Raw genomic sequence first — 25,073 nt, 5'->3', positions numbered from 1 at the left:
TCGTGACATCCTGTCATACCTCTCCATCGACTCCTCAATTCCTCGGCAAGGCAATCCGTCCGTATCGGCGCCTGAATCCGCCCCGTTAAAACCATTGATTGCGAACCAATTCTATTCTCCTAAAGTAGTGAAATAATTTCAATAACATTTAACGCAGTTCTAACGCTTTCGATTGTGAATGATGAAGTTCCCAGTGCATTAGCATTACTGCCGGACGCAATCGTCCGATCGTCAGTGATTGGAAGTGATCGTTGGTAATCGTAACTGATAGTCGTTAAACTGGAAATTGATGAGGCGACGTGTGAAGGCAGATGATTTGAGTGTTCTACAATCGTGATAAGAAGAGCAAACATTGGAAGTGTGACTGGAGGAGGCAAGAGACTATCGTGTTTTCAGTTAGATCGGTGTACAAATGACTGAGATAAGCATGGTATCGTACTACAATCATCTGTCGATGTACAGACAGCAGCAGCAGAATGCAAGCTCCCAGCAGTTGGCCCAGCAGAGCCAGCCGCATGTCCAGGCGCATCAGCATGCCCACCAGCAGCCAGGTGGCCAGCAGTACTGGCACCCGGGCTATGGGCATCATCATCAGGCGTCCGGGGCCCAACAGTACCTGGAGCACTCGGATGTCTTCGGCTGGCCACATCCCCATGCACATCCGTACTCACAGCTACAGCAGTATCATCAGCAGATGTATCAGGCACAGAACGAGCCGACCCCTGCACATCAGACGCCGATCAATGGGGTGGCCGATTGGAGTGGCGATGAGGGGAACAATAATGGGGTGGGAACTGGTGAGCCCAGTCCACCTATCACTGTCAGTGGCAGTGAGATCAGCAGCCCTGGCACCCCTTCGTCGCCAAATGGTAATAATAATAGTTCTAATGCCGCGAATAACAACAGTGCATCGAGTACACCGATGAGACCTGCACAGCTCAGGAGCCCTTATGAGTGGATAAAGAGGCCGTCCTACCAGCATTCACAAAATCCAGGTAAGTTTTTGGGCTGGAAGTTCGTGGATTCAGAGCATTTGGTTCTTTGAGCGAAAACGGAACCCCTTTGTCTGTATGAACTTTTAGAATTGTGTTTTCTCCTTCAATTATCAATTTTTATCTATGAAACTACTTTATCGACTTGATCATTGCATTTTGAGTCAATGAAGTAGTTTCATAAATATAAAATCATAATTGCAGGAGAAAACGCAATTCTAAAAATTCATATAGACACAGGGGTTCCGTTTCACGTTAAAGGGGAGACGGAACCGCTTTGTCTACATCAAATCTTAGAATTGGGTTTTCTCCTACAATTATTAGTTCTATCTACACGGAAAGAAATGTTCAGTAAAAATTACGGAACTCATAATTCGCTCACCGATTAACCGATTACGGAATCAACTCAAAAAATTTATGTGACGGTATCGTAATTCTTCACAGGAGATTCAGATCAAAATTACGGAACGCCCTGGAAAAATTCCGTGACAGTTCTGTAAAATTTCCTACAACTACATTTCGCTCTGGAATTATGGAAAAGATACGTAATTTTTATTGAATATTTCTCTCCGTGTATGAAATTATTTTATCGACTCGATTATCGCATTGTTGAGTCAATGAAGTAGTTTAATGAATAAAAAATAATTATTGCAGGAGAAAACACTATTCTAAAGATTCATATAAATGCAGGGGTTCCGTTTCCCCTTCAGGTACATGGAGAGAAAAATTCAATAAAAATTCATGAAGCTGGTGCTGGCAGAATATTCGTCAGCGGAAAAGTCAATTCTGGGGATATTTAAGTGTAGGAGAGTCATATAATCATATGTACAATTGTACACGTGTTTTTTAAGTGCGAAAGAGTTTGTACATTACTTGAAAACATTTGTACACTCCTAGAGTCGCCCAAGACAAATCTTCTGCAGTCGTATCTTTTGCTTGTTTCAGCTTCGTTAAAAATTACCAGAAAAAAAATAAAAATTACGGTTGGAAATGTAATGCACGAACGAAGTAAAATTCAATAAAAAGTGTGAGTCGGAACTGAAATTCTACGAATCGCCACGTAAATTCGGCGATTTGTTCCGTAAAATTAACCACCCGTCTGGTGACTCATCGCTGTGGGAACAACAAGTCGTTCCGTAATTTTTCCTCAACAATTGAGAAATTTTACGGAACGGAACATAGAAATAACTCACCGGCGTCATAAAAATTATTGGACGTTCAAGAATTTTTGATTTTGCAGGCATAATCAGCCGGGAAGTTTCTGTAAGATTTTAATTTTTCGGGAAAAATCACGCGACAATTTCGTAGTTTGTTGGGTGATGAACCTGAAAATTCACCGAACGTTTCAGAATTTTGATGTTCAGTAAAAATTACGAAACTCACTGATTACGGAATCGAATCAGAAATTTTAAGGGACGGAATCGAAATTTTTCACAGGACATTCAGGTAAAAATTACTGAACGCAAAATTCCGGGGAAAAATTCCGCGATTTTAGATGAAAATTACGTGACAGTAAAATTTTAAACAACCAATTGCGCTCCGAAATTACTGAAAAGATACGTAATTTTCATTGAATATTTCTCTCCGTGCGGTTCAATATCGAGATTCAAAGATAGACCTGTAAAATTTAAATAATAAAAGCACTGCAAAATGTCGGAAAACTCAGTGGCAAATGCAGCTCACATGAAATCTCTGTGTTCGAGCACAAAAGTAGAGAAGCATTTCGCTGAAGAACAATAGCCAAAGTATTATACTTGGATATCCTTAAATTGGTCAACTCCATTCTGTCCACTCGGCTTTCATGCGCTCGATCTAAATTTGTTCTTTGCATATTATTTTATGATCAAAAAATCGTCAGTAACTCATGATACGATCGTCCAACAAACGAAATATTTTCGTCATTTCAGGAGTACCAGTAGATTTTGATTGAATTCATGAACTCAATGAATCCCAGTTTCAAAACTTTTAACTTCTCCACTTGAATGCCGGCAATATCAGTGAAACCCTCTCTTCGGCCCTAATATTTTGATCGATCCGAATGGATTTCAGTTACATTACCACAGCCTGCTGTTTCCTTCGACAAAATGTAAACACCTTCCATTGATAAATTCCATTCTGTTTTGATGGACTCAATATTGGAATTAGCGAACGAAACTTTGTAGTTCTAGATAGAAACAGAATGCTCTAGTTATTTTTTCTGATAATGACGCTTGTGATGAAAAAAAAAATAGCCGGTTGAATTAATCTTTCTCACACTGTCTGACTGGATTTATTTCTCACTCGGTTCTTGTATCATTGGAGCGTGATACGTTGCTCCCCAACGCGGTCTAGATACGGCAAACAATGTAAACATCAGTTAATAGACTCACGCAAACATCTAATTGCTCTCAAATATTTGTAAGATAATCCCCTCTCCCGAGCCCTCTTGTCAACCTCGATTTTTACATCCGTTTGTCGTTCTTTTTTTTCTTTATTCAAAAATGGGAAAATCGTGAGTTATTGTGGAAGGCGAGGAGCATATTCGCGGTGAGACTGGTTCATGAATTATTTAAATGATGTTTTTTCACGTAATCCAAGATGTTGAAGACAAGAAACCAACGGTGAAGAGTGAGCATGATGTAAATACTGCTGTTGCAGCCTGCAGCGCGGCTGGAGGTTCAACTGGCTCTCTGTCGATATATCCAGATCTCTGCATCCTGGATGGTACGAATATAATATCCCAAGAGCAAATTGTACCATTGTCGTGTCCAGTAGATTTTTGTTTAATCAGTAGTCAAGGGGCGAGAGGAGATGAGTTCAAGATGAATTCAAAATTAGTCTTAATATTTTTAATAGAAAACTCCATAAATGTTGATTTTTTTACACAATTTACTCTATTCAGACATTTTCTTTGAACAGTTCTGGACGTAAATTTGATTTTATCATTTCCTTTTTATGATTTTAACATTTTTTATAAATGATTTTTTCTATCAAACATTCTCTATTGAATATTTCTATTGAATTATTGAACAGAATTCGAATAGAAGTCAATGGTTTTCTACTAAATTTTCTCGTACAAATGTAAGTTCAAAGGGAAATGTCAAAGGAATTGTTTTTGTCATTCAATTATATATAAAAACATTTTTGGCATTTCCTCTTAAGGTATATCCCAAGACAGTACCACCCAAAAGTCAGTCCCTGGGGATTTCCGGAAAAAATTCTAATTGACTTAGTTTATTGCATTCTCATAAGTTATTGAGTTTTTCTATCCTCATATGTTGTTGATGAAGGCAACAATACCTGTTTGAATCAAATAAGAAATGATTTTACATAATTGTCATATTTTAGAGTCAAATATCGCAGAAACTATGAAGTATAAAATTTTGCAACAATTCACTGTATATTTGGAATTTATCAATCTATCCTAGATTAATTTTTTAAGAACATCGTAAGAACCGTTTTCTCGAGTTCGGGGGGGGGGGGGGGGAAAANTCGCGTGCTGGAAGCCCGCATTTCATTATTTATTGTCTCCTTAACCGCGTAGTACAGCTAGTTAGAATTTTTTTCATTAGCTGGGGAATATTATAAACATTACTTGCAAAAGATATGGAGACAATCGTAAAAAACCCGTTTTCTAGGGATATACCTTAAACTATTATAATTCTCCTTTCGCATAGATATTTCTTCTCCTTTCGCATCAGAAATGTCTTCCCACCAAACGGAGAGAAAAATCGCATTGACATTTCACCAATTTTTACCAAAGCTCTAATGCAGAATGCACACTGAGAGAAAAATTTCCTAATGTGTAAACCATATTTAATACCTGAGAGAAGTAAGTTATGTGCTATTATGTTTACGGAACTCGAATAAATTCTCATTCATGAATATATTACGGTAGGATTACACATAACTTAAATTTCGAAGATGAAAATCTGAAATAAATTCTAAACGATAGTCGATATGAATGAAAACATTCTGGTCGAGTTGGTGCTGAATCGGCAGAATGATAATTGATAATAATTAATTCAGAAGTGGAAAACACAGAGTCTCACGAGAAAATGAATTTTTCGAGATTAGAAAAAAGATTAAAATGTCGAAAAAATCTGAAAAAATGAATAAAAATATTACGTAAACGAGAAACTATTATTCAAGAAAATAACGGTAGAGAGAATTTAACGGATTAATTGTTTACATCCGTCAAAGTTGAAATTCATCTAAGAAATTATCACCGATTAATTTTTTTTCGGGCATTGGAAATTTGTTTTTCCTCACCTACTTAAAGCGGTTGGTTACTTGTCCCAAGTAAATATCTTTTAAGATATTAGGAATTCCTTTCTCAGTGCAATAACTCCGCTGAAATTACGATCAATAAAATGCAGGGATGATGATCATCAGATTTTTCTCTCCCTGCAAGAATAATAAATCCCGAAGCAGCCCACGTAATAAATCCATTCGCATGCTCTTCATCGATAACAATTTATGTCCAAGTAAATATAATTTGCATGTTAGAGGGTAATGAAGTAAAATTCTGATAAAACTTGAAGGAACCGAAATTGACCATCGCGTGATGACAATCTCCCACCAGCCACGCCTTTCTCCTCAGTCAAAAGCTCGACTCGCCATTCCCATTTTTTTTCGTCCTCCACCTCGGACCAACCGTGGCCCGGTATCCAGGTGGTTGCGTGCCCGCAAGATCCCTCAAAACGCAATTCGCTTATTATTCACCCTCGGAGCATCAGAAGAAATCCAACCAACCAACGTTCATTTCCACGAGCATAAACTCGCGTGTCTCCACCACCTCGTAATGGCCGACGTGCATTACATATACATCGAGAGGGGGTTGTTTCTTCTCTCTTCAGCCTATTGCCTTTCCCCACCGATACCCACCGTCCATTATCTGCATTTTATGGTTATATTGCACCCAGTACTCTCGCATGGAGGCTCTCTTACAACGCTCGCATGACTGAGAATGTACGTATTCCAATTTCGTGCGTGTACTTGGACTTTTTTCCTTTTTCTGTTTTTTTACTTCTTTTTCAGTGGGAATTTGCTATGCTCGAGCAACTACACGCGATTTCTCTCCAATCGGCGGGATTTTTCTTCTCCTCCTGACGCCGTGTTACTTCCCGGATCTCAGGAGTTGTGGTAGAAATTTACATAATGAGAGAATGGAAGACGAAAATCAAGGTTTCGTAATTTTTTATTGGGGAACGCGGAAAATCGCTGCAGCGGGATGTTTACGTCATCGGTGGAACTGCAGGGAGAATAATTTATATGAAAGTATGGGTTGAAAATGGGGAGTTGTGCGCTGCATTGCGAGAAAAAAACACTTTTGAAAGAAGGTTTACTTGATACGCGGGAAAAAATACCTGAAATGAGTGTGAATTGTACTTGAATCAAGTATATTTTATACTCGAATCGAGAATAAAATATTCTGATTCAAGTATATTATTCTTGATTCAATTGGGGGATTGTAAACTTCTTTCCCTCAGTGTGAGCACAAAAGTATTTACCAGGAGATTTCACGATTCTAGAAATTGACGAGAGAATATTTTCTTGTATCAAGAAAATCATCTTTGCGACAAGTAATTTTTCTCAGTGTGCATTAATTTGTCAAGAATTTTGACAAAAACTTTGTAATGTTAACAAATTGTTCGATGCTGTGATTTTTGGGTCAATTTGAGGGGAAATCACTCATGAAATTTGCATTTGTTTTGAAAATTGAGGGAAATGTGACTGATTGCAAATTCTTGAGAAATCGCAATTTCTTGCTCTGAAAAATGCTCGAGCTATCACACTATCTGTGGGTGGATTGATTTCGAATTTTTCTCTTATTTGGTAGTTCGTAGATGCAGTACACGGTGAAAAAAAGTTTTCATTTCCCGGGATAAGTTAATATTGATTTTCAGGAAATCTTTGTTCGCGATTGTAAAATTCAATGGGTGCACAACTCTAAAATTCAGTGATTTTGTCATCAATTTTCATGGCACTGCGGTGACATTATCATTATGTCACTGCAGTGACATTATCACTGATTTTCATCTCATCAATAATTGGTGATAGATTCCTAAAAATCGGTGAAATGTTCCTGAAAATAAAAAATAAATAAAAATTCCTCGCCGTGAATTATATATTTTCCATACAAAATTCTACCCAATAGCACAAGAATTCTCCATTTTTTGACATGAAATGAGTCTCAGTATTCACTGAATGTTTCGCGTTCCTGCGAAGTCTTTAAATTTTGCATGGTGGATGGCCTGCTGACGTGTTTCATTCATAACCTTTGGTCAGGGGACAATCGGAATTTTCCGCACTCGAGTGTGGCTGCCTGCGTTTGGGTTCGAGGGGTGGATGGCTTGTTTTGCCAACAATGGAGGCCAATTAAACAACGAGCGGAACCCCGGGTGAAGCAACGCCCACAAGAGGCCCAGCTTGCGAACCTTTCTCAGTCCATTCAAATAGCTCCGAAGTTGTGACCTCTATTTTTCTCAGAAATTGTGAATGCACGACGTGACAAATTATTCTGAATGTTCGCATTATTCGGTCATCATCGCGTAATTCAGCGCTTCCTCTTAAAAATTTATTTGTCAAAAATCTGTCAATTTTCTTCCATCAAAGGGGTTTGAGTAACTGAATAGTCCATCCGAGTTCAGAGAGTTAATTTTTTATTTCAAAAAGATTCTCTTTAAGGTGTTTCATGTGAAAAGTCAAAATAATGAAAAAAAAATTGAAAATTCAAAGAAGAAGTATCTAAATATGCTGCATCACAGGGAATTTTTCCAAAATTTTTCCAGATCTTGCGTTCGAGAAAAAAAAAATATATAAGGCCGAGATTATCGCACTCTAAAAATAATTAAAAATGCGTGAAAACCTAATCTGCAAGAAAGTAAATCCTGATTTCACTTTCATGTGACTTTTAGCTCCGTTCTAAATCTTTTAACCAAAATATACTGAAAAATAAAGCCCCAAATCGTCGATTCCTGCGGTATTCCGTTCACTCCACCATAAGATGTGGCAATGTCGCTCTTGATCTCATTGGCGCGAAATTTAAACGTCGGTACGGATCTGCTACTCATTCGGTGTAAATTTCACGGGGAATATTAATTGTATAAAAAAATAACGAATTGTAGTCTACGATTTTTTAATACTTTCATTATTTTCAACTTGGTTTGCAAAATCATCTATTTTCTCATTGTCTCTAAGTCTACAACTCGTCGCCGTTCAATGCAAGATGTTTTTACTCTTCCGTCTCCGATTGTTGCAATAATAATGATACACTGCGTCCGTTACTAATTTACCGTTCCAACCTTTAGTATTTTTGATTTGAGGCAAACGATCCGTTTTTTATTTGTTTTGTCACTGTCAGTGGATTTAACGTGGGGCCACATGGGATCACATAGGGTAGGGTAAACCGCCTAGTAGATGGACGCCTAAAAAAACCGCCCAGTAGATGGACGTGTGTTTTTTAGCAATTGAAAAAAAATTGATCGAAAAAAAATCGTCACTCAGGGGTTAAGAATCACAACAGTTAGTGAAAATTCAAAGCAACAATTCACATTTCAGTATTTTTTTGCGTAATTTCCTATCCAAAAGTGGCTCGTCCATCTATAGGGCAGTGTCCATCTACTGGGTAGCTTACCCTATACACCACACATTTGAACCGAGTAGAATACTCTGCAGGACTCGGGTAACCAGACCAATAGATAGACGGTTGCGGACAATTTGAAGTGCGTCAAGAGATGAAAAATTGATAAATCACCTAAATACGGCAACAATGGATTCTGTACCTGAAAAAATATATGAATTGTGGGAAAATAATGATTTGAAGTGGAAACAATGAAGGAATAAATGATAAAATGACGACAAAGTGGGATTCAGGCCAAACACCCAATAGATAGACGTCTGACCAGAAGATAGACGGTGGGTTACCAATAGATAGACGGTCATATTTAATGGTTATTCAAACAAATTCATCCTTCTGTATGTTTAAAAATGAAGAATGATCCTTTTCGATAATAATAATCGAACAGGTACCGTGTTTATTTGTCCTGATGACTGTTTTTTCACATTCTTCCGTCAACACTGCGTGACTGTTGTCCAACTACTCACACCGCCACTGAGAGCTAATATTGTACCTCGCGAGAATTTGTTTTTTACGTTCAAAATGTTCATCAATAAAAAAAAGAAAATCATCGTATTATTATACATTAGATTTATTATCAATAATGGAAATTTGTAGTACAATTTCTACTATATTTTTTATAGAAAACTAAAAAAAAGTTGAAATGGCCACTTCGTGCAACGGTGGCTCTTTTTCTATCCATTTTGTTACCATTCCGATAATTAGGGGAGGATGGGGCAAAGCGGCCGCCCTTCGATCGTCAATATTTTCCGATTCAATAATCCGATTGGGATCAGTTAAAGCTCGTTTTGAAGAATGAAAAATTATCTTCAAAATGAAGTTGAAAATGGGAATTTTCACAATGTCATTCACAAGTTATTGACAATTGAAGGGGGGCCGTTTTGCCCCACCCTCCCCTATAAAGAAAGTTTTGAAAAATAATGCGGTACGCGTAACTGATTGCAAAAGAATCAATTAATTCACGAAAAAAATCGAAGCTTAAATGGGATATATTATAATGGAAAACTTTATCGTCTCCCCCTCGGAGTTCTGCACAAGAAATACCTTAAAGAAATTTCTCTACTTTCTCGGAACAATAAAAATTCTAAAATTGCAATTTCGAGTGAAAGAACTTAAAGGGGAGGTGAGGGATGGGGGAACATAGCTGCCCCAACTCGACTCTCAGCCCCGGGGTAATACAGTGTTTGAGCCATTGTTTTCGAAAATGCGGCGCTCCGTCATTGTGTCAAGGGTCGGGAGCCTAAGCTGACCAATAAAATATCTACCGCGTGTATCTGTCATAAAATTTTCGTCTTCGGGGTCTCGTTGCCGGAAATACGCACAATGTTAGTTGCTTACACACCTTAAACCAGGCAATAAGACGCCTGCTGTCAGGTACCGGCGGCCCCGGTCACCTCGACCTTCACCGATTTTCGGGAATATCTTGGAGTATTTAAATTTTGACCTATTTTCGGTGTGAAGAGCATATTTCCTCTGATGGAAATTGCATTTAACTTGATTGTTGGCTTGATTTAACTCGATTTTCAACAATTCACTAAAAAATGGAAACTTCATTAAATTATTTCTATTCTCTTCCTCATTTTTTCCTCAAGGAAAATTCAATATCTGATTTTTTCAATGACAATCCACCAAAATTAATTGAATCAGTGAGTATGGTGGGGATTAAAATATTACTGGAAGTAAATGAATCCCAAAAATTAGTTTCAAAATTAATTTAGTGAGAAAATTGAATTTCCAGTGGAATAAAAAAATTGAGTCAATGATTTTTACAAGGATAAGTCTGACAACTGAGTTGATGTCGAGTAACGAAATAAAAATATTTCTTTTGTCGAAAGAATCTCAAACAGTTCATCTTCATGAACAAAGTATCTTGGAATCGGGTACCGATTTAATATTCCGGACTCAGGAATATCTGGATTTCGGAATTCGAGATCTTATATTCTGGAATCGGGGATAATGTACCGAAATAAGGAATCTTTAATTCTCCATTCCAGAATAATATTCTGAAATCCGTAATATTTTATCCCCAATTCCGGAATAATATTCCGGGAACTTCCTTGCATTGAAATAAATTGCATTTATAAGAGATGGCATGTACTGACGGCGCGCCGTCCGAATTTAAGCAAATTTAAGTAATTTAGTTCTATTTTTCAATTTAATTAATTATTTTAAATACATTAAATTCGGGCGGCGCGTCGTCAGTACATAGACACAACGTATTTCAATGCGAGAAGTACCCGAAATATTATTCCGGAATTGAGAATAAAATAGTCCGGCTCCCGGAATATTATCCTGGAATCGAGAATTAAATATTTTCGATTCCGGAATATTATTCCGCATCCTGACATATCCCAGAAAGTCAACAGATTAGTTCAACAAATTAATTTTCCCCTGCCAAAAGAAAAGAATTTCCTCGACAATTTTGCAATGCAAAATTCTTGAAATCAATGGATTGAATTTGGATTAAAAAATATCATGAGTTCATACACTACACTCCAACCGCAACATCTTGCGCCAATAAATTCCCTTCCGACGGCTCCGATAATCCGACATATACAAATATCCCACTCCCACAATGGCATAATAATTGTGACGCCACTGACAGACTGCAATAAAAAATCACCACACGGGGATGAGCTCGCACATAACTCGGGACTCACCCCCTCAATATCACCACCCTACGCTTGTAATTCCGAGGTTTGACTAAATCGCAGGCACGCGCAATTCGTAAACGCGAAATGAAAGAGAATCGTTTTAATGGGGTGGCAACGAGTCCCGCGAGTCCCGTTTTTCCACCCCAGTAAGGTTTCGGGAGTCTCGCATTTTATCCCCTCGGAGGCCCCATTCATATTCCGCGTTACGCACAGTCGTTACTGTCAGCGTATGAATGTGAGGCTATTTCTCTTGTTTGGAGTTGAGAATTCCTTGAATTTTTCATCTTTTGAAACTTTATTTTTTGAATTTCAAATTAAATATTCTTTTTTTTGTTCTTTCGTGTACCCTCTTAGGTTTTTACGATTTGCTCCCTCCCTTCCCCCAACCCCTTGCACCGCATTTGCCGAGGGCCAAGGAAAAACCTTACTTGACGGAAAAACCTTGACCAGGTACAGTCGTCCCTTGCGAGACTCCCGCTCGGACAATGAATCAGTGAAAATTAGAGCGTTAAAAAATCATTTTGGACCCCCCACCGGGAATTGAACCCGAGTCGTCCGCGTGCCAACCCCGCGCTCTAACCACACAGCCATCGCCATCGGTATTTCAAATTAAATAATAATTAAATAATAATTTGAAAATTTTTCAATTTCAACCTTAGATTGATCACCATATACAAGAAAAACGTCGCACCGTGTTGCTCTTCTTTAATTTCCACCGACTGGTTAAGCGAAAAAATTAAAAAAAAATTGACTTCTTCAATTAAAATGTCTAAAAAATTGTAGAAGTTTTTAGAACAACATAATCCCCGAAATTCATAAATAAAAAGAAGCAAGACTGTTTCTGTTCATATTAAATTCCATTTAGAATTCACTTCGGATTTTAATCTTCAAAATTTGAGTTATATTTCAACTACTTTAAGAAATTTATATGATACGTGCGTGTAACCGCATGGGTTTCAGTTGACTATAGTCAACTGGAAAGTAGCGGGTTTCAAGCGCCTATCCACACTCAACTGAAACCCACTGTTCTAACAGTTGAGTGGCGGCTGCGCCGCCCTCGTGAGTAACCGCCTGCTTTCCGCACTAGTTGCGTAATGTACTATTAATAAAACTAGTGACGATTACAATATGTTTGTGGAATTTTTCGCCTTTAGCGAGCCGCAAAAGGGTACATTTTGTCATAAGGCCGAAGTAGTATTTTCGTCATAACGGGTAGGCGTCCGTGGATCGCTATCTTACGGCCGAAATGATAAAAACACTTTTATGCATTCGTACCGAAATATACTATTTCGATTCTTCCTAATTTTACAGAATAAATAATATGTGTCCAATATTTTTCATTCTATTTTCATACTTCATCATTTTATTCCATAAAAAAATGGTGCAACTGCCCAATTCTCGTATTCCCCACTAACGTTCACCATCAAATAATTAATAAATCGAACTGTCGCTCAGTTCTCCATACAATTTATAATTTTTTCATCAGACAAATCCGAAGAAAAAAAAACAAAAAAAAAATTACACATATTCACGGTCAATCAATACCTCAAGGCCGCATCATCATTAACAGTTGATCCCCATATCATTGTTATCAATCTCGTGCTAAAATCCGCGTATTCACACCTCCATCGGTCCCCCTTTGATCCATTCCCCGTTAAATACATAAACATCTATATCACACTTTCCCTCGCATACGCATGCCCTCGCCGATTTACAAATCGGATGCGATCGACCATTTTATTGCGGTTCCTCCGCTGAATAACACCTCATAGATTCTCGTGGAATCTCGTAAACTACCGTCGGGTGGAGGTGACCTGATCGCTGGATTCTTTATCACACAGATGAAACGCGCCGACGGTAATCCACAAACTGGTGTGATCGACACTGTGGGCTTTTGTTACTGAGCCCGGTGAAACGTCAAAGAGAACAACTATAAACAGTAATATCTGCTATGTACTGGGACTCTTTTCCAATGTTTATAGAGGATAGTTAGGGATTAGCAATTATTTGAAGAAAAATAAGCTTTTTCGTGGGAGAATCCGAAAAGTTCCAATTTCCCAATTTGTAATTCTGGATAAATTTATCGTTGATTTTTTAGGAAAAATAATACATTCTTATACAATTTGAGAGACTAAAGTTGTTTGCAGAGAAAAATCAAAATCTCGATTTTTTTTATGAAGTAGCATTTTATATTAAAAAGTTGACGATTCTCAACAGAATTTTATTAATCACTCAGAGGAGGGACGCATGTAAATGAAATAAAACACTTTACCTTGAGTTTTCCATTCATCTCATTTATTCTCCGCAATGAAAATTTTGAATTAAAGATGGAATCAATAATTTACATAATGTTGTGTATAACTAATAAAGTCTTAAAATAGTTTTGTAATTAAAATACATTTTTGTATACAATTTAATGCACTAAAATCTGTTGATTTTTTTATATGAAGTAGTATTTTTTATTGAAAAGCGGAAAATCCAATAAAATTTCATAAGTCACAGTGTTAGAAAAAAATTAAATTTCAGGTTTCACTGGAAATTTAGTAAAATTCCAGAATTTTACGCAGCATAAAAATGAGAATTTCTTAATTTATTTGAATTTCCAATCTAATGTGAATATTAAGGGCCAAATTACACTGAATCTTCAGTGAAATCTCCACTTTCATGATTTTTTTTCATCAAAACATGACAGTTTTCTTTGATTTTGCCACGAAATTCCGTGAAATTTCAGTGGTAATTAAATTCGATAAAAATTTCCAAATGAACCGGAAATTTCAAACAATAATTTTTAACAGTGCAGAGGAAAGACACACCTAAATAAACTAAAATACTTTGCTTTGACCTTTTCGATTTACGTCGTCAATTCTTCTCAATGAAAATGTTTTAATTGTACATAGAACCAATAATGTATACGATTTTATTTCAAACCAATAAACTCTTCATTCGGATCAAGGAAACATTTCTTTATCTTCAAAGAGCAGTTTATCCAATATGAATAAAAACGCAAATAACAAACAAGTTCAATTTTGGATACAAGCTTTATTGCGAGCTAATCAGATAAACCATTTATTCAGTTCGAATGCATAATTCCTCTGAGTGTGTCATTTTGAAAAAAAACCTGCTCCAATAATTTGCAACTGTCTGTCTTCATCAAAGAACGCATCACCTATCCACCAGAAATCTGAAGAAAAATGTTGCTTAATTGACATGTTTAGTAAGCAACTCATAAAAATCCTGTTAAAAATGCCAGAAGCCTCCCACTCCGGTATACCTGACGTGTAGCCGCTTGAGACACCGGTCGTGGACATTTTTCGAAGGTCTCTCTCGCGTTCCAACTTATCGAGGAGTGGTGGATTAGCGTCTCTGCCTTTGATCTTTCGCCGCTACTCTTATCTAATCGTGTACTCTTTTTCTCTCCTTCTCTCTCACCTTTCTCACCATTACTTGTTCGGTTTTTTAATGCTCGCTGCCGTCTGGGAGAGGCTACAGAAAATTGATTCTTTGAGTCATATTATTTTAGAGACATATTTCTCGTGGCATTTTTAGGCGCTGGGGATGACTAAGTGCCAAAAATTAGAGCTTCGAGGATCTCGACATTCTTCAGTAATTAACTCTTGGGAATTTTTGGCTGGGGTATGACGAAGTGGGGAATTTTTCTATCGATCTGTTAAGCATCTTCACTGAGAAAAAAATTACTTCTCCCAAGTAAATTTACGGGCTACAAGAAAATCCTCGCATTTCAAATGCAAATATTTATATACATTTATTTGTGGCAAGTCAATTTACTTAGTAGAAGTATTTTTTTTCTGCGTAAGAAACTTAAAGAACAGACAATTTTTTGGACAGCCAAAAAATAAACGAAAAATTGCAAGGAAATGCGATTAAATTAGTCCGTATTTCTCATATTTTCTCCACCAACTGTTCGAAAAAATTTTAAGGGGAAAATTTATCATTTGCGCGATATTTTTTCTTCGATTTCAACTGAAAAATACTGATATACAATTTAACTCGGCAATTGCCTAGATTATACAGTACTTTTTTCGTCTGATTTTTCTCTCCAAGCGTAAAAATTGGTTGTTGTTAAATATTGCTACGATTTTCAGTAAATTCCACTGCTGAAACCCCTACTTAGTAGCTTCAATTGCTAAGAGTCGTTCGATAATTGTACATGTAAAGGAAATATTCATGAAATATGCATGGAAAAGTTCAAATTAGGTCTTTAGGGATTGGTTCTTGCATTCTTTATTCCATCGATAATTCAAGGATCTCCATCAGGAACGGACGATTCGATTTTTCATGGAATTGTCTTGGATTCAGCTGATCATTCAATTAAATAATTTACCAAAATTCCATAAAAATGGATTGTTATAAAATTTCAAGTAAGAATCTTTGAAATATTTGAAATAAAATGATCGATCAATAAATTCCATTGCTGAAAACCTTACTTAATACCCTTAATCGTTTAAAATTATCGAATAATTATGAATATTAATTAAGGAAATGTTAATGGAAAAATCAAAATTATAACTTCGAAGAAGTTGATATTCTTTAGGAATTAATTCTTGGGAATCTTCAGTTGGGTCAAGACGAAGCGAGTAATTATCCCACCAATAATTCAAAGATCTCCATCACGAATTGCCTATTCAATTCTCCGAGGAATTCTCTTGAGTTCAACTGATTGTTCACCCGAATAATTCCATGAAAATAATAACTGCCAGAACAAGCCGTCACTGCATTGTCATTTGATTTTTGTTCGATTCTGTCGTGTTTACTCTATTTTACTGGTAATGATTGCCCCGTGATTATGTCAAGAGCCCGATGAAGCTAAAATATTTAGCGAAACGTCGCACTAGGACAATAAATTCGATGTTGTGTACCTATTTCTCCCAATCTCTCTGAGCATCTGGTTTAATTTATAAATTTTTGGGCATGAATACTACTATCAATGCATTAACTTTAAGATTGAGATACCTAAATGCATTATCTAGATGTGTTATTACACTGAGAAAAAAAATTACTTTTGCCAAGTAAATTTGCTAACTAAAAGAAAATACACACATTTCAAATGCAAATATTTATATACATTTACTTGTGGCAAGTAAATTTACTTGGCAGAAGTAATTATTTTTTCTCAGTGTACCACCATTTTATTATCTCTTCTAACACTGTACTTTCTTGGGAGGGATGCAAAAATGTAAAAGGCTGAGAGTTTATTCATACCTATTGGATGAATAATCTTACTAAACTTACCACTATCAATTCCATGAATATTGGTTGCTATTGTTGCAACGAATTTTCATTATAAACAGTTATTATGCATAAACAGTTATGTATTTAACCCAGTTATGTATTTATGTTGTGACCCATTAAAGAATGGGTCCATTTCACTAATATTGGATGGATTTCAAGTAAGAATGTTTCAAATCTGTAGTGAATTGGTAAACTAGGATAAGTGCATTTCAACTGAGGACAGTTATCAAGCGATATCTCGTAAATAAAAATAGATATCGAAATTTTTATTAGAACCTTTTTTGTAGGGGGAGATGTGGGCTACAAAAAAGTTTCTGACAAAAATTTCGATATCTGTTTTTATTTACGAGATATCGCTTGATAATTGTCCTCAGTTGAAATGCACTTATCCTAGTTTACCAATTCACTACAGAAATACTGTTCGACCGCCACACGGAGAGAAATGTTCAGTAAAAATTACGGAACTCACAGTTCGCTCCCCGATTACGGAATCGACTCAGAAAATTTAAGTGACGGTATCGTAATTTTTCACAGGAGATTCAGGTAAAAATTACGGAACGCTCTGGAAAAATTCCGTGACAGTTCCGTAAAATTTCCTTCAACCACATTGCGCTCCGGAATTACGGAAAAGATACGTAATTTTTACTGAATATTGCTCTCCGTGCAATTTTTCAAATATTCTCACCTGGAATATTCGACACGACATTTTCCATCCGTGAATTACATTACAGAAATTCCTCCACTCGAATACCCTCAGTTGCTAAAATTAATTGAAAAGGTAATTGTGCATGTAAAGGAAATGTTGATGCGTCTGATGTGCTGCAGATATGCTTATCGTGGAGATTAATTAGCGGGAGAGTTAACACGACGTGCACGTCGTGTGTTTTCATGTATCTTATGATAATGCGTTATCGTTACTCAGGATCCAACTTCTTTTCCTTACTCACAGTTATAACTTGCAGATATCGCCCGATGCAGAAATACAATTGTATTATGTAGCTGTTGTCGTACATGTTGGAGAAGTGTATTTTTGTTCTGAGGAAAGCGCATGGCTGTTGATTCAGAGTATTTGTCGTTGACTTTGTTCATTTGTGGGGGGTGGAGAGAGCGGGGGAGTTTTTTTTGAGTAATGGATTTGTGCATTGTTCCAGGCAAAACGCGAACGAAAGACAAATATCGAGTGGTTTACAGCGACAATCAGAGGTTCGAGTTGGAGACCGAGTTCTGCAGCAGCAAGTACATTACCATCAGGAGAAAGGCTGAGCTGGCGGCTAAGCTCCAATTATCTGAAAGACAGGTCAGTTTCAATGATATTTTTCAATGACGTTTAGCCAATGTCGGTACGTTGTCGGTAGATGTATTTTTTCATGGTCAAGGAAAATTCTGTAATTTTTTCGGCTGACAGAAATCAAGAAATCTGGATTTTTAAAGGGCCTCCGCAGTAATTTTCGGCACAAAAGGCGTGAGTTGGCGCGTCGCGGCCTGAGTTTGCGCGCGACATTCAATGTTATAGTTATATAGTATAGGCACTTTGGCGCGATGTCGCAGAATTTCAATGAATTTCTACTAGGGTAGCGAACCGAATATATCGTATAATAATCACGAATGATAAAAGGAACACGGAGAGAATTTTTTTAGAAAAATTCTAGTGTTAGCGCGGGAAAAGAGGCGCAAAGTGACGGCCAGGAAAAAATTCTAGTGCCAGTACTAGAAATTTTATTGGGGACAACGTGAATTTTTCCCCGTATTTCTGTGAAAATTTCACAGTAATCCCCAGAAATTTTACCTTAACAGCACTAGAATTTTTCACAGCCGGTGGATGGTAATTTTTTACAGTACTCGTACTAGATTTTTTCTAGAAAATTTCTCTTTGTGAAAATTGCAAAAAATATAACTCCGAGTAGTTTTATCGTTTCGTTCGTTTTTAAATAATCTGTTATAATACCCCGAGAGCTTCAAAATGATCGGGTATTTCCCGATAACTTCGTTGCATACAAACGAATATGTCAAGTTTCGCAGGTTAAAAAAATCGCGAGCGCTTGCGCGAGGGATTTTTCCTGCCGAACTTGACGCATTCGTTTGTATGCAGGGAAGTTTGAGGGAAATACTGCGATTCATTTTCAAGCTCGAGGGGTATTCGGCGCATTATTTCCCCCATCACCATTTCGATAAATAGAATCGTGGTATTCGGCGTTATCGTGCACTGATAGAATGATTCATTTATTCCAAACGAGATTCGTTAACTGTTAACGAACGGTGGAGTTGAATATGACCAAATGAATATTCGTTAATAGTTAACGAATGGTTCACTTGAATGGCGAAAGTCAAGTCAAACAAGGCGTCTCAAATATACATTCGTTAACTATTAACGAATGAACATTTGGTGGGAGCGAATAGACCCCAACCTCCAACCAAAATCCATTCGTTAACAGTAATTAATCCGTTCTATCAGTGCGGTAAATTCACCAATTTTTTGTTATTCTGCTTGGCAACGGTAAAATTACCGAATGACGGGGTATTATCGATACAATTCTGTTCTGATTGGACAACGGGACGTCGGATTCCACAATTCTATTGTTCGGAAGTGTGAGGGGGGAAATAATCATTCAAATTTCTCGTTCAAATCATTATTAAAAATTTTACCGGAAATTTCAGTGGAAAATTTCTAGTGTACCATGAATTGATCGAATAAGCACGCGATCTGCTCCACTCAAGAAATTATTTTGCCACATTATGCCGATTTTCTCTCAGTGTGCCTTAAACGAGAAAATCATTGATAAATTCCAGGTGAAGATATGGTTTCAAAACCGCCGAGCAAAAGAGCGCAAACAGGGAAAAAAGCGAATGGAGATGGAGCAGAAGGACATCAAGTGCGAGAGCCTCACGAGCGGTGGAATGGCGAGTCTGGCGGCACTTGGCCAAATGACCGGTATGCTAGGTGGGCTGATGCACAACAGCGGCTCACCACCTCTCGCCCTCGCGCCCCCACTTGGCCTCGGTCATCCTAGTACTCTCCATACCCACCAGCATCCACATCCCCACACCGTCATGGGATTGTGACCTGAAGGCACTGGTAATGCCGAGTCGTGGTTAGATCGTCAATAAACATCGAGAATTTACCCTCGAATAAAATCATTTCTCGCGTCGCTCGATCCAAATGATTTATTCCTCGGTTGAATTTTCCATTTTCCAAAACTATTCCATTTTTCCCCTGGCGATTTGTTAGACTTTAACACATCGCGAGGAGATTCATCGATCGATATTCAATCAAATCGACAATTATCTGAAGCACTATAATTACTTTGTCAACGCGAAAAGACAATTTTGTAGATCAAAGCAGTGAAAAAATGTTCGACTGACGAAATTTTTTTCATGCAAAGGACTTTTCGATCGTAAAGAGGATAATTCTCTTGATATTGATTGGGTTAGTATCGATCCATTGATTTGGGCAGCGCCGCAACAATGAAAATATGCACAGATGTGAATCACTGACTCGAAACTTTTACCACGACTTGAAGATTAACTTTTTGTAAATAAATCTTGCAACAACTCGGAATAATTTGCTTGACGAAATTGTACATAGATTCAGTCGTATTTTGAAATCATAAATGTCACGATATTCACGTGATAATTTGAACGAAAAGCTTCCTAGGGGTTCGTTGTTTTGTTTGTTGATTCTAATTATATTTCATTGATCATTTTATTTTCATTTTTTTATACAAACATGAGTCCCTCCATTATTTCTGCTTTGGATGCATGAAAAGAAATTTATTATAACCGTTAGTATTATTGAGCTCAGTTATTGCTGTTGAAATTATTTTATTGGATCACGAGTTTCTATCGTTTTTTAACTTATAGTTTTAATATATTAATTCAATTTTTACCAGATGCCTAACGAATTATTTTTGCGCGGGCGCAATCCATGGGACGAGTAAATTTGAAAAATGATGGGTTTGAGTATGGAACCTTCGTTTCTTCAATTTTATGACGAGGAAAATCAACAAATGTGGGGCAAAAATGTATCCTTAAAATCAGTGATTTTAGAATGTTCTTTTCCGCATTTTTGTTTGTGATTTTTAGGCAGAGTTGTACTCTAGATCGATTTCCCAGCGCAAAATATCGAGCAGGTACTACAAATAGAGCATCACAAGCGTGAATTTTTCCCCATAAGAAAATTATAAAAATACAGTGACAGTTAAATCAGGATGAAAATCATAATCCATGAAAATAATTTCACACCTGAGTATCTTTGGCCCTATTACATAGGCGTTAAAAAATGTTATTCACGGTTGTGTTAATCGTAAGAGATTTTTTTTAGTATTAATTGAAACGCAGTCGCGCAGTGGAAGGGGCGTGAGACATCCGACGGACGAGGAAATCGTTAACAAAATCATTCATTAGATCCAGCGAACGCGCGATGAAACGAAACAGTTTTTGGGAATATCTCGGAATTTTTATGGAGCTTTTTTTACAGCCCTCGCTTTTCTCTAGAAGAATTCTTAGGTCCCTATAAAAATTTTGATGTGCCAAAGACTTGGAATACAATTGATGCATTTTGTTCCACCCCTTCGATGCTGAATTAATTAATGAATTGATTACTTAACTAATTAATTCTTGAATCAATAGATATATTAATTGTTTCTCACTCACTCGAAACAATTCAAATTAGTAATTAAAGTAAAATTAGTTGTAAAAAAATCCTACAAAAATCACTCAATGGATTCAGCGGACAAGTGGTGAGACAAAACAATTTTCGGGAAATATCTTGGAATTTTTATAGAGTTCTTTTTTCTAGCCTTCCCTTTTCTGGAAAAATGGACCCTATGAAAACTTTGATACGCCAAAAACTTGGAATAAAACTGATGCATTTTGTTTCACCCCTTTGATGATGGATTAATTGAGTAATTAATTGATGACTTAATTAAGTCTTGAATCAGTACATCAATTATTTGCTTCTCAATTACTCGAAACAATTAAAATTAGTAAAAAATTAAAATATTATATTTCATTAAAATTAGAATCAAAGTAAAATCAATCGAAAGAAATTTCCAGAAAAATCACTCATTAGATCCCGCGGGCAAGTGGTTAGAAAACCATTTTTGGAAAATATCTTGGAATTTTTACAGTTTTTTTTTGTAGCCTTCCCTTTTTCTGGAAGAATGGATCCTGTGAAAATTTTGATATGTCGAAGACTTGGGATAAAATTGATACATTTTGTTTCACCCCCTTGATGCTGAATTAATTAATGAATTGATTACTCAACTGATTAATTCTCCAAACAACATTAATTATTTTTTTCTCAATCACTTAAAACACTTAATCGTAAAATTAGTCGAAGAAATCGTAAAAAAATCACTCATTAGATTCAGCGGACATGTGGTGAGACAAAATAATTTTTGGGAAACATCTCGACATTTTTATAGAGCCCTTTTTCAAGAGGAATCGTCCCGAAGACTTGTAATAAAATTGATGCATTTTGTTTCGCCCCTTTGATGCTGAACTAATTAATGAATTGATTACTCAACTGATTAATTCTCCAAAAAAATAGATCAATTAATTTTTCCTCAGTCATTTAAAACAATTAATCGTAAAATGAGTCGAAAAAAAAATTAGAAAAAACACTCATTAGCTTCAGCGGACATGTGGTGAGACGAAATAGTTTTTGGGAAATATCTCGACATTTTTATAGAGCGCTGTTTCTAGAGGAATGGTCCCCATAAAAATTTTGATATGCCAAGACTTAAAATGAGATCGGTCAATTAATTACTCAACTGGTTAATTCTACAATCAACTGATTAATTAATTTTTTCTCAATCACTCAAAGCCCCTCAGCTGTCTCTCGCCCAGCCCTAGCCCATTTTTCCTGTAATATATTAATAACTAAAGTACGTAATGCACATATGCCTTAAAACAGTTTGATGAGAATAATCTCGGATGCGATTGTATACGTATTATTATGTCCCGTAATAAAGGAAACTTATGCGTACGATAAACAGTGTAACATAGACGTTGTTAAGTGTTTAGTGGATAAGAGTGAGCATGAGGAAAGCTATAGTGGAGTCGTGTGCCTTGAGTTCAATTAAAATTTAAAATAAACAATTAACAGAAAATTTAAACTTAATTAGTTGGTAATTAAAGAATGCGGTATTAATCATCGTTTTGTATTATTGAAAATCTTTGAACAACAAATTACTCTGTAGAGCGAGCATTGAGGGTTATTCTGTGCTTGTGTAAACCTGTAAATAAATCAGATAAACGTCAGGTGTTTCTGTCGTAAGTTATTGAAAAAACAACACGCATTTATTAGTAATTATTAAGTGCCCTAGGAGTATTTTTTAGTTACGTGTAAATGAAAAATTTGTGATTTGAATTTTAAGTTCTGGCAAATATATCGTCTTGAAATTAATGAGAAATTATTATCAGTTTTTGGTCTAATCTGCCTTTCACCCAGTTTTTTTCTCGCTTTGTGTGGGTTTTGGGATAAAAAATGTAGAGTGCGGAGGGTGTAAATCATTCTGATATCACGAGTCAAGTAGTTACGCGTCGTCTAACGTCAGACGTAATCCCACGTGAAGTTGTTTCAACATTTTCTTTAGTTATCCGACGGAGAAGGAGGTGTTAGAATGGGTTTTGAGAACTACGGCCTTGTCTTTTTTTTCATTCTTGTTCAAATAAAATTCTTCCATTCAAAAGGGGAACAAACGACTCCAGAGTCAACGGTTTCGCAGATTTGTCCGAAGGATTTCCTTGGGCGCGAGGAGTTTAAAGGCATTTATTTATTTATCGGTTTTTAAAATGAAAAAAGAATCCAATTCAAATTAGAAAAGTTAAAAATTTTTAATTTGAATTCTTCTTCAGATAAAAATTGTTCCATTAAAAGGGGAATTATTAAACTTTCGCAAACCTCCTTTTTTAGGCATGAAATCGATTTCTCGTAAAATTCTGTATATGAATAAATTTGTTACGATTTCGAACAAATGATTTTTATGGTAAACAAATTGATTGTTTATAAATTATTTACAGAAAATGCTCGTCATTTTCAAAAATTGCACTTCTTAAATTATTTCATCAATCTTCCTCGAAAAGTAAACTTTGTAATTTTTTTCAAAGTTTTAAAATGTTTTCTAACGGTTCAATATTGAAATTCGAATTCAGACCTGCAAAGTTTAAACAATAAAATCATTATAAAATGTCCGGAAACTTAGGCTCAAATGAAACTAAAATGAAAGCTCTAATGTTCGACTACAAAAGTAGAAAAACATTTTACTGGAGAAAAAATAGCCAAAGTGGATATCCTGAAGTCGATGCTGACTATTGGCCAGTTTTCAATGAATATCTCGATATCTGAGGGAGATGGCAAAATTTTTGACATAACCCTTTTTGTAGCCCTCAATTCGCTCTACAAAAAAGACAGTTATAAAAATTTTGTAATCTCCCCTAGATTCGGAGATATTCCTCGAAAAACTCAGCTAAGGGCCAAATCGACTTGAATCGATTCACCACTTCGCTACTGAATTAATTTTCGATTAAATTTATACGTGTGTTTATAAAGCAGTAACGAAGTGGCCAAACGGTTTAAGTAAATTTAGTCTTTAGTTGAGTTTTCCAAAAATATTTCCGAATTTGAGGAAGATTGCGAAATTTTCATAATAACCTTTTTTGTAGTGCGAATTGAGTGCTACTAAAAATGTTATTAGAAAAATTTACATATCTCCTTTAGATTCCGAGATATTCATTGAAAACTGGCCAATAGCCAAAATCGACTTAAACCGTTTGACCGCTTCGCTACTGAAATCTTAATCAATCATTCCCAATTATAACAAAAGTGATTAACATCAATCGCCTCCCGAATTCTATGATAAACTCCTATTTTTCGAATAAACAGGCGCACGGAGAGAAATATTCGAAATGTGGTTGTAGAAAATTTTACGGAACTGTCACGGAATTTTTCCAGAGCGTTTCGTAATTTTTATCTGAATCTCCTGCGAAAAATTACGATACCGTCATTTAAATTTTCTGAGTGGATTCCATAATCGGTAGGTGACTTGTGAGTTCCATAATTTTTACTGAACATTTCTCTCCGTGCGTGTAAAATATTCACCCAAATGTAGACACAACTCCTGAAACCCATAGAAACAGCTCGTTAGATGTTACATAAATACCAGGATAAAAACGTGTGGTAATGCGGTTTATGTGAGTACCGGGGATAAAACGTTTGTCGGTAGTGAATCCTATAGATAGTGCGGGACATGGCTGGTGAAATCGGTGGCAACGAGTCCCCCGGGTGCCCTCGAGTTAACTACCAGATCGATGTCCAACCACCATTTTCCCCCATCCGTCCTCTTGTACGTAACCGAACCCACCCTTCGAATCTTCCAACGACTCGCGGGCACCAGCCACCCCACCCCACCCTCCCCAACCGTTCCAATGTGTCTGTCTCCCTCTCTGCTCCTCATTTCTTTCTTTCATACCCCCAGGGCAACTTTTACACGGAGCTGGCGCCGAACTCTGACGATGACTTCTTTCCTCGGATGCTGGAAACTATTGGGAACAGAG

At 36.6% G+C, this 25,073-nt stretch overlaps 1 protein-coding gene across 5 annotated transcripts; it reads left to right on the top strand.

Annotated features, from left to right (window-relative positions):
- LOC107038708 (homeotic protein caudal) lies at positions 1-25,073 on the top strand. Of its 5 annotated transcripts, XM_015257960.1 has the most exons (5): positions 1-995; positions 3,570-3,695; positions 17,669-17,814; positions 19,305-19,446; positions 24,995-25,073. In XM_015257960.1, exons 1-5 carry the CDS (start codon positions 413-415, stop codon positions 25,027-25,029), a joined length of 1,032 nt encoding a protein of 343 aa, XP_015113446.1. In that variant the 5' UTR covers positions 1-412; the 3' UTR covers positions 25,030-25,073. The 5 variants fall into 5 exon arrangements, with proteins under 5 accessions (XP_015113446.1, XP_015113445.1, XP_015113444.1 ...); XM_015257959.1 differs by lacking the exon at positions 24,995-25,073 and having other exon boundaries at positions 3,630-3,695; positions 19,305-22,778; XM_015257958.1 differs by lacking the exon at positions 24,995-25,073 and having other exon boundaries at positions 19,305-22,778.

Source organism: Diachasma alloeum, unplaced genomic scaffold (assembly GCF_001412515.2).
Source record: "Diachasma alloeum isolate Michigan unplaced genomic scaffold, Dall2.0 Dall_scaffold_00286, whole genome shotgun sequence".
NCBI lineage: Eukaryota > Metazoa > Arthropoda > Insecta > Hymenoptera > Braconidae > Diachasma > Diachasma alloeum.
This window is presented reverse-complemented; position numbering and strand designations above follow the sequence as displayed.

What these genes read in the sequence shown, in the direction of transcription:
- LOC107038708 (XM_015257958.1), top strand. Translation starts at nt 413, where the DNA reads ATGACTGAGATAAGCATGGTATCGTACTACAATCATCTGTCGATGTAC. An exon ending in CCAGCATTCACAAAATCCAG is followed by an intron (nt 996 to 3,569) that starts GTAAGTTTTTGG and finishes ACGTAATCCAAG; the next exon opens with ATGTTGAAGACAAGAAACCA. An exon ending in TCCAATTATCTGAAAGACAG is followed by an intron (nt 17,815 to 19,304) that starts GTCAGTTTCAAT and finishes GATAAATTCCAG; the next exon opens with GTGAAGATATGGTTTCAAAA.